This window comes from Hipposideros armiger, unplaced genomic scaffold, assembly GCF_001890085.2.
Source record: "Hipposideros armiger isolate ML-2016 unplaced genomic scaffold, ASM189008v1 scaffold_697, whole genome shotgun sequence".
In the NCBI taxonomy this organism is placed as follows: domain Eukaryota; kingdom Metazoa; phylum Chordata; class Mammalia; order Chiroptera; family Hipposideridae; genus Hipposideros; species Hipposideros armiger.
This window is the reverse complement of record NW_017732047.1, coordinates 40,535-51,421: the sequence shown is the minus strand read 5'-3', so window position 1 is coordinate 51,421 and position 10,887 is coordinate 40,535. Positions and strand designations below refer to the sequence as shown.

Sequence of the window (10,887 nt, the reverse complement as noted above, 5' to 3'; positions counted from 1 at the left end):
GTTAGAATGGTCATAAATCTCCCAGGAGGTAGTGAATGTGAGCATTAGAACTGGGCAGAGTTTCTAGTTCACCAGTTCTTCACTGGCTTGGAAAACTGATGAGTTAAATGAGCCTTTAGCCTGTATTTTCTTCCTAAAAACTGATGCTGTATGAAACTAATTCTGATATGGATGAATACCAAAATGAATATTGGAAAATATGTGTTGTAATCTAATTGAAGATTTAGAAAGGTTACATCTTGGAAATACTCACTAATAGGCACTACTTCATTACCTTCTAATAATGTATATTTAAATTGATTTAAAATTCACTTTTAGTAATTGTCAGTTAATAAATATTTCATGAATTAGGTTACACTGGTTAAGAAATAAGAAACTGAGGTGTTTATGTTCCATTGAGAACTTACTATCACTGTTAAAACCCTTACAGATTAGAATTGGAAACTTGTTAAACACAAAGTTCAATGTAATTTTTACTGATTATTCTTAACAATATAGAAACTGAATTAGAGGAATTTAGAAAGCAAATTTCTAAGCTGGCTTCACTGTTCTTAGCTTATTTGCCAAAAAAAAAAAAAAAAGCTTTCGGTCTCTAGTAAATATTTAATTAAGAGGAGGTAAATTTAACTAATGGAATCAGATTAATTTTACAACAACATTTGTCACTTCACTTTTCTCTACTGTTATTTATGAAACTTCTGTTACAGGAATGTGTACATTCAATAGACATTCCAGAGGAAAATCATGTTTTGTTTACTTTTAAATTTATAGTTAGTCTTTTTCAATGGCTATTTCCAATATGTGAATGCATATTCCATACTCTAAAAGTGTTTTTTTCCTACAATACATTTGCTAGAATCAAGATACGGAAATAGGGTTAAAGAAAATTATTAACACGCTGGAAACTTTAAGACTTTTTTCAAGAATTATATATAATTTTCAGTGATATACAATATCATGTTAATGATATTTATAATACTTAGAATGATAACTATAACATTATTCTTATTCATTTTTATTAGTTCCATTTTATGAGAAATTTATAGCACTGATAGTATTACATGGATAAAAATTTTTTTACATATCATATGATTGAAATTTAATAGGTAGCAACCTATTTTGTCCATTTGTTCCAGTAATGATTAAATGACAGGTTTTGAAAATTAAGTTACTGGATCTATGATAACGTATATTTGTAATGAACCAGCTCTTCCCCATCCAATTCCACAGTTTGTATCACAAGAATGCAGACTTTACAAAGACAAATAAAACTTTTCCCATAAAATAGCAAATCATGAGTGAGACCCCATTTCAGTTTTCATTCCATTTTATAATTATTTATAGTGATGCTATTAGTCTTTGCTATTTATGCAGTTTATGTGTACATGAAGTTTCCTGATTTGTGAAAGTACTTGACAAGACATATAATGGAAGGCCAGAGGAGGTAATAGATAATATTCATAATCCAGATAGCAACCTTTTGATCTACAATGGACATGCTTAACATTTCATCATTAGAATTCATAATTCAATAGCCAGTATCTATTCTCACCATTGTGTTAGGTGAGTATAAAATTCTCTAATAAAAGACTTAAATATCCACTGGCTCAGAGCAAATAAGACTATTTCCCTCTCATTGAATAGTTCAGAAGACAGTTAATGATCTAGGGTGGATAGGTAGCTTTGGCCCACAAGGTGAACCAGGAATCTAAGACTCTTCTAACTGTCACTCTGCTGCCACCTGGGGAACCCATGGTCAGAGCCGACTTACAGAGCCACAGTGTGCTTGGCTCAGAGAAAACATTAAATAGAGGATGTGGAGGGCAAGCAGTTTTTTTCTTAAAAATGTAACGTGGAAGTTGTATGTGTGAATTCTGGGTTCATCCCACGACTAGAATTTAGTTACACACAGAAAAAATTAGAATTACTTGACCTTTGAAAGCATCATGAGAGACTGGAAAATGTAGCCTGTAGATGGATAGACATGTACCCTGTTAAATTTAGGAGAGTCTGTCACTAAAAGGAATAAAAGAAAGAAAATGGAATAGTAGGCAGTGCTGGTGAGACTGTGATAAAGAATGCTTTTAATAGGCCATAATTGTTGCAAATAATGACTTTTGACTGTGTTACTGCTTCATTACAAGTGCCATCCCCAGCTCCAATTTGTTCTTTCCACTTCTTAAACAAAGACTCTGATACCTAAGTGTTGAATTGTCCTCACTTCTGGACGTAATCCAAGCCAAACCTAGTCCCTCCTTTTCTAATCGCTCTTTATATTCACTGAGCACAAGTCCAAACTCTATAACAAAGCCCTCCCAACTTTATCTAACTAAGACAGCCTGGTCTTCCTTGTTTGGCTACAATTGTGCTCCTGGTGGTCTTTGGTTGGTAGGCTTTGATGAGGGAGAATTGATATAGGCGTACAATTGTCAGTCACTGTTATATCTTAGCCCATGAAAACCATTGTGTGTGGCATGGTGAATTAAGTAAATGTGAGGAAGACATTGTCCTTGCTCTCTAAGTGTCCTCAGTCTCATGTGAGCTATAGAAGCATCCATGGATAGCTTTATATGAGACAAGCTAAGACAATACTGTAATTCAAGTAGAAAATACATGGCTATGGAGGGGGAAAGGGGAGAAATTAATGCTTTTGAGGGCAAGAAGAAGGGTTTGAAAAGTCACTTTGGAAGAAAAGTGATGCCAGCTGGTTCTGGAAAGATGGATACAATTTGCATTAAATAAGGACAATTCAGCTTCGGGGCCAAATAAGCATAGATGTGAGCTTAGGAAAGTGGAAGAATTTAGCAGGTGGGTATGGCAGGAGGGTGGGTTGATTGTAGAATGGAAGATAAAATATCAAACTCAAAATGCAGAGTTTTAAATATGAGGCTAAGAAGTTTAGATCTTTACCTCCAGGAGGTAGATGCTATAGGAATACTGCATTGGGAATGCATTACTGTTTTACGGAGAGGTAAGTGGATACTTTAAGGGAAAGTGAGATGTCCCAAAGAACATTAGGGGATAATTACATTACTAGGCTTGAAGTTATAAATTACAGCAGCAGCTGTGTGCTGTACAACAGTACAGAAAGGATTGCATGAGATATTGGGGGAGAACACTTACAAAATTTTGTCTACATATGATGCTAAATAAAAAGGAATTGAAATTTTTGACTTGGAGAAAAGTAGAGATATTAAGATAAAGAATAATTTGGATGAAAATGGTAATTAGTCACAGTTTAGATCTGCTGCAGATGAGTTATCTGGTAACTCCAGTTGGAAGCTTTTAAGAATAGTGAGATCTAGAGATAAAAACTGGGAGTCAGCTGTGTCATTTATCAGTGACAGGCAAGATGTGGATACCAGCACTCCTCTCTGTCTTCTTTTCTGGCGCTCTTCACATAGTCCCTTACCTCTTGGCCTCTCCAATGGTACTGGCCTGTAGCTCCTTACTTTGTCTTCTTCTAGATTCCTTTGCATCCAGTGTTTTATATGCGTCCCAAAGCAGGAACCTTGGTTTCTCTCTCTATTTATATTCACACCTGCTTCTGGCACCTAGCAGCAACATATCAAACAAACTTAACAATTCCTTGGGCCTCCTTTCCCCCTCCCCATGTAGCCATTTTATGTCTAGACTTTTCACAGGTCTCTGCAGAGATAGGATCTTTTTGATGATTTAGTCTTTTGAAGTACCTCTGTATCACTGAAAATTAGATTTACCTCTTCTGTTGCATTTTGGTGGCTAGCAATGCATGAAACTTTTAACCTAAAGATTTAAAGCATGTACCTTTTAACCCAAAATGTATGATTTACATACATGATTTAACCTCCATATGTCTGCAATTCTGAAACGCAAATTACAGTCTTAAGTGTAACCAAGTGTATAAATAGAATAGTTGAGCACTAATCTGTTCTGTTTGCTGAAAGTGTCAATGACCAGGAATACTTCAGTTTCACTTTTCGTGTTGACACCTTTGTTTGTTTGCCTATTGCTTACCAAGTCAATTTTGGTGTTATTTTACTTCATGCAGTTTTAAAATTTTGTACAGTTTGTATATACTTAAATGAAAAATGTTTGAATGATAATGGCTTTGAAATACAAAAATTATTTTAGTACAAAATGCTTTTTCCTTTACTGTATATAATTTCTTTGTGTATGTAATGGAGTACCTTTATACTTCGGTTTTGTCTGAAATTACCTTCTAAGCAATTCATGAGCACATCGCTTCCGTATTGGTTGTGGTTAATGAATGGAACCAGAACTAGGGTGGGAGGGGGTCTGGGAAAAAGGAGCAAAAGAAACTGCTTGAGACAAAGGCCAGCTCATGCTACCAGATAGGGGACTGTGGATATGAAATCGAAGGTATGAAAATTTCAAATCACATTAGGCTTTTTAAAGACAGAGGACAAACACTATTACTTAAAATGTATCTAAACATAAAAGAAGTTCTAAGAGATAACTAAAACTTGACAGAGATTTGCAGTTTCAGTTCAGAGATGTGGGAAGCTAGAAAGAGTGTTTATTCTTACTCTTAAAAGAAGGAAAAAGAGTGGACAAACTGGTAATTGATTGCTATATTTTGAACCAATCAGAAAACTGAAATTGCAGGGATGACATAACAGCTAACTGGAATTTAAGGTTACCTATGTTGTTGTCTGAATCAATATTCATAACATTTATTGCTGGGTAGTATGCCATTGTCTGCATATGCCTGGAGTGGATGGGCACCTAGGTTGTTTTCAGTTTGGGGAAATTTATAATTTATTAAATTAATTTATTATACATTATTAAATATATATATATATATATATATATATTTAATATTTATATTTAGTTTCAGTTCCCAATTGTCATACAGGTACATGATTGACATTGCATACTGACTTATATCCTGTGACCTTGTTACACTCACATCTTGGTTCTGGGAGTTTTGGGTAGATTTAATGAGATTTTCCACATGTGTAACTACGTGCTCTGTACGTAGAGAATAAATCACTCATAATTTTTATTACATGGGACTAGTTCTGTCCATTGAGACCATTCCAGAATGATTCTCATCTCATTTTCATATCACTGCTCTTTATATACTGGAAGTTCTTCTTTATATCTCTCCTGAGCCTGAGAGTAATCCATGCATGCACTCCTTTTATTGTTTCTCTTTAAACTCTTTCAGGTTGCCTACAAAAACTAGTTGCTCGACTCTGTGTGAACACATTTTAAAAAATATATATTCCTTTAAAAAGATAGTAGCCAGATGATGTACAGAACTTAGATACTAATCATTTCATAGTCCAATTGTACTCTCTTCATGATAGCAGAGCTGCAGTAATAATAGACTGTGTTATCTCAGATAATTCTCACAGTGACCTTTTGGATGGGTATTTTTATTTCCACTTTGTAGATAAAGAAATTTAGGCTTAAAGAAATTAACTCATTTGCCTATGGTTTTTCAAGTGTATGTAGTGCAGCTGGCATTTGTACCCAGCTCTCTTACATGAACCCTTTGCTCTTAAACACTGTACTAGCTTAAACCAGTAGCATAATTCATACTATAATTTTTACTATGTGAAATGGTAAATGTTTACAATATAATTTTGATAATTAAATTACTGCTTTACATAATAAATAAATAGATGACTAAAATGTTGATTTTATTTCTGGAATACATATATATCTCTACTTTTACATTATATTCTTATGGATTTGGTCATTTTTTCAACCTTAACGTTAATAATGAGTCACAGGAGATAACTTTTAATTCATCATTGCTTTTAGTGAAATATCTCTTCATTGTTAGCTCCTCCAAATGTTTTTCAAATTCTAACTCACAAATATGTTTCTACTTTCCAGTGAGAGTTTAAATTTCACACAATGAGATAAAGCAATTCTTAAAAACTACATTCAAATAATGAAAGAAATAAAATTTGAAATGAGAAAAAACAATAGAAATACAAAGTTTTATTTTCTTAGGCTAGTTCATAGCTTACAGAAATCAAAGACTATTTGAAAGTATAATCATTAATTAAATTAGATTCCCAGAGGGAAATATTGACCTGAACTATTTTCAGGATTAAGGCTTTTTATAATCTCATGTGAACAGAAGTTTAAGTACTGATAGGCTGGTTGAGAGTGCAGTAAAACTTTATGAGTAGCTCAATATATTCCTGAGCAATTTCCCACTATCATTACTTTGGCAGCCTCACCCAGCCCTGGTACCACATAGCAAACAGAACAGGCTATGAAATAAGGTAAGTTTATGGATAATATGCCTTTGTTACTTCCATGTTTTCAAGCAATTTTATATTTCTTTAATTTATATTAGCAATAGATCTGTCTATTTGCACTTGTTTAAAATGTCAAAGATAACATATTATCATTTGCTTTTTAAAAATATATAGCCCCTTGTACTAAAACAGGAGAAAATGTTTCTAAATTTTTTTAAGATATGAGAATATTTTTTTTGCCCACCTCTTCATTATACTTTTTTGTCATATTTAAGTGGAATCATTGCAGGTTTAGTTTAATTGCTTTATATGAAACAAAATGAAGATAAAAATATTTTGAAGTACTGGGAAATACTCTAATGAAGTATGACTAAATATATTTTTTCTAAGAAAATATATATAGGCAAAGTAGAATGCTATATTTATAAAATACTTAATATTTTCTAGCAAATCTTTGAAAGATCAGTCATCAAGCTACCATCTAATAAAGTTTTACTCATTTTGAAAATAAATGCAATAATACCTTAGTTTGTGATTATAATTCGTTTCAGAAACAAACTACTCATATTGCAAGACATCGCTTGTTTACCACGTTAAAATGTATTAGAAGTGTTTGCTGGTCCTGCAGAACACTTGCAAACCACATTACTCACAATCCAAGGTTTTACTGTATACAGAAAAAGGATACCAATATATAATTATCCCAAAAATATTTTCTTAAAATTATTGTGATTTAAAATATTATCACAGTAATCACCACCTACAGCATATGAACAATTTTAGTATTGATTGTGAGTGCTTCTTAGTAATTTAATTTTAGTACATTAACTTGGTTCTCATTTTCTAGATACAAGAGGGTTTGCTTCATGACAGTATGTATTTTTTAGACTTCCTTTAACAAAGGAAAAGCACAATCATTTTTATTGGCTTCTTGATGCCAAACTAAGATATTACTTTGCGTGAGACAAACTTATTTAAAGTTAAATATTAATTGCAACTATGTCATTTCTCATATAACATTGAGCAACTGAGATTCCTTTTCTAAGCAGTTTCACTTTTCACCTGTAAAGTTTAGTTTGCATTTCGGTTCTTTGAAGATTACAAATAAACAGCTTACATATGTGTTAATTACATTATTGTAATCTTCAAACATTAATTCATAAGAGATATTTAAAAAATTGAACTTCTACTTATTTGATATCAGGCTCTGAACTACTTTCACAATTCTTGCTATTAAGAATACAACAATCCAACAGGGGAAATTAACATATGCATAATAATTGTAATAGATATGCTATGTGCCATGGTAAAATGGAAAAAGTATACTTTTTTTGTCTTTAAGAGTAGTAAAGGATTCACAAAGGACATGCCATTGGAGCCGGGCATAAATTGGAACTAACCTGGAAGAGCAGATATGGAAGAATTGAAGAAAGATTAAATAGCATGTACTAAGAAGACATGTTATCCAAAAAAAGTTGTAGTTGTGGGGATAGGATGAGGGTATAATTCTGAAAATATTTTGGAGGTAGAATCAGCGGTACTAATTGAATGATTGAATGTGGTATAGAGATATGGAAGAGAGAAAATAAGTTTTTAGATTGGGACAACTTGGTATTTAAACTGACATAGGAAATTATAGGAGGAGGGACTAGCATGAGAGGATGTGAGAGGACAAAGATTTTTTTTATTTTTAAACCAGCAATTTATTGAAGCGTTTACCACGGGTCTTCTAAATTTCTATCTGGGTATATGCCTTAGAATTAAGATTTACATAAAAATCATAGAACACTAAAAAGCCATAAAAACTTGATGAGAGATGTATGGTCAACTAAATGAAACAAATAAGCTTTAAGACAATTACTAGAGAAGCGCTCTTCCCAATCTACATTTGGATACCCTCTGTATGCTAGCTCAAATGCATAACGTTATCTTTAAATAAATTATTCTTTTGACATGAGAGTTTGGTATATTTTATTTGCTATTTGAGGAAGAAACTTGAAGATCATATAGTTTGAATCTTTTTTTTAAAGCTATCACTCCCAAGTATATACAGCATATATACACATAACACATATTTTTTCTTTTCAATATTTTATATTTACACTCTACATATTTATATTTACATCCTTTCACACATAAATAAATTAATAATTATTCCACAATTTTGTTATAAAAAAACTGTTGGAATTTGGGAGGCAATAGTGTAGGGAGAACTGGATTTTTTGACTTTGAGACTAATTATTTATTTTCTCTAAGTTTGAAGTTCCTAGTGAGTAAAATGTGAATAACAGCATCTCCTTTATAGAATGGGTATTTGTGAGAATTAAGAAACGTAGTACAAATGTGAGGTTTGTTTGACTCAAAAAAAATACTCCAAAATGAGAGAGCAAGACACACCTGCTTGGAGATCTTTTATTGTCTTTATGTTTCGATTTTTGTACTACTATAATGCATATCCTGAATCCACTCCTTTTACTTAAATTTGAATGTGGTGTTTGCATTGTTCCAATATATATTATTTATATTGTACATTTATTTCCTTATTTTTTTAAATTACATTTATTGGGGTAACAATGGTTAGTAAAATTACATAGGTGTTGCAAGTGTACAGTTCTATAATACGTCATCTACATATCATATTGTGTTCACCACCCAGTCAGTTCTCCTCCTGTCACCATGTATTTGATCCCATTTACCCTCTTCTACTCTCCCCCTCTCCCCTTACCCTTTGATAACCACTAAACTGTTGTCTTTGTGTATGAGTTTTTGTTTGTTTGTTTGTTTTTCTTCTTTGTTTGTTGCTTTCAGTTTTATATCCTACAATGAGGGAAACCATGGCTCTTTGACTTTTTCTGTCTAACTTATTTCATTTAGCACGATAAGCTGTTTGCAGCTCTGCTTGTGTTGTGCTTAGTTAAAAACAAAGGAATGAATTTATTGATAATGATGGTGGCTTTTTGTCCTTATATATATTTACATTTTTAACATGTATTCTTTTTCTTTCTTTAGATGGCAAGGAAGAAATTTAGTGGATTAGAAATCTCCCTGATTGTACTCTTTATTATAGTTACTATAATAGCTATTGCCCTAGTTGCTGTTTTAGCAACTAGAACTCCTGCTGTTGATGGTAAGTAATATTAAAAATACTTAAACATTACAGTGAAGTTTAAGATAAAGTTTATGGCATGATAGTTATGGATTTGGAAAAGTAATCTATATGAGATAAAACATGTGAAGAAAGATTTTGGGTAAGTTACATCATTACTCAAACATGTTTTATCCATAATATTCTAGCTGTTTCAATGAAGAAGAGCCTTTGTAATTAAGGATTTATGTGCCTTTGGCATTAATGGTCTTCCCCACATTGTGTTGCTTGAGAAATAGCAAAGAGGAAAAGGGATCAAGCTGTTAATGGAAGGTGGAATAAACCAACTGTTACTAGTGAGGTTCTTCTAAGTAGTTGGAAGACCTGAGTTTTAGCTCCAGTCTTCAGAAACTTGCAAAACTGGGGTGGGGGTGAGGGTGAGGGTAGCGCAGTGGGGTGGGTTGGTGGAGGAAATGCCCTCTTTGTCTTAGGCTCAAGGTTTTGTTTTTGTTTATTTAAGGAAAGAGGTTGTATGAGAAGAAAAAAAGGAGGGGGGCACGTGAAACAAGGCTTGTGGTGTTTATCTTTATTTCTAAATTGTTCTGTCCTAATTTAGAGTCAATGCATATTACTCTGGTTCACCTAATCTACTTTCTCTTTTTTCATCATTTTCACTTGACCAATCAAAATTGGAGATCATGTTAAATTATCTTCAAAGTTATCACAGTTAGGATTTTCTACAGCTGTTAGTCTTTAGTTTTCCCTCCTTCCAGTAAACCAAAAGCTCGATACATTGAGAAGCAATCAATTTTATCTGACCCATATCAGATTGCTAGAAAGTTCCTCTTTATTATATAGAGTTGGGACTTAACTTTTCTTTGTATTCCCTGCTTGCTCTTCTTTTCACTTCTATTTCCTCCTTTAATTCCCATCTCCTTTAATTGTTTTCCCATCCATGTTTCTTCATCTTCTTTTTTCATCTATGAGACACAAATTGTAAGTATGGTGGGAACATACATTTTGTTTCCTTTTGAATATACCTCAAAACATTCTGTGAATATATTTTGTTTTTCTAAAGAGGGAGTCAACAGGGTTCTGCATAGTCAATTTTAAAATATCATTTGGATCTTTTCCTGTTGAGGACTAGGACTTGAATTTGTGGGTTCTATTTTAATGCCAACTTTATTTTTATTTTCATTGTAGATAAATTCATGTATTATTTCAATGTAAAGTATTCACTAATTGAAAAATACGAAAAAGATAATTTGGTACCATGTTATATGTGATTGACCTTTTTCTTTTCCAGAAAGTAGTGATTCTACTTCAACTTCACCTACTACTCGTACGACCACTACTACACCCACTGTGTATCCTGGTTCAGGAAAATGTCCGAGTGTGCTACATGATCCTATCAATGAGAGAATAAATTGCATTCCAGAACAATTTCCAACACAGGTCTACATCAAGTCTTTAATATTTTTTTACAAATATATTTTATAATAACTATTAATATAGTTGCTCAATATTAGATCAATTCCATATAATAAAAGATGCAACCATCAATTAGGCTGCATTTCT

The 10,887-nt window shown here is 32.6% G+C and overlaps 1 protein-coding gene across 1 annotated transcript in view; it reads left to right on the top strand.

Moving 5' to 3' along the window:
• Window positions 1–6,202: 6,202 nt before the first annotated feature.
• The window catches only part of LOC109373269 (sucrase-isomaltase, intestinal-like), a gene marked incomplete at its 3' end in the record, with an annotated part of 44,782 nt that continues 40,097 nt past the window's right edge, over window positions 6,203–10,887 (top strand). The window contains exons 1-3 of the mRNA XM_019627005.1: window positions 6,203–6,248; window positions 9,234–9,351; window positions 10,616–10,764. Coding sequence (XP_019482550.1) covers window positions 9,234–9,351; window positions 10,616–10,764 — 267 coding nt within the window. The remainder of the gene's footprint in view (window positions 6,249–9,233; window positions 9,352–10,615; window positions 10,765–10,887) is intronic.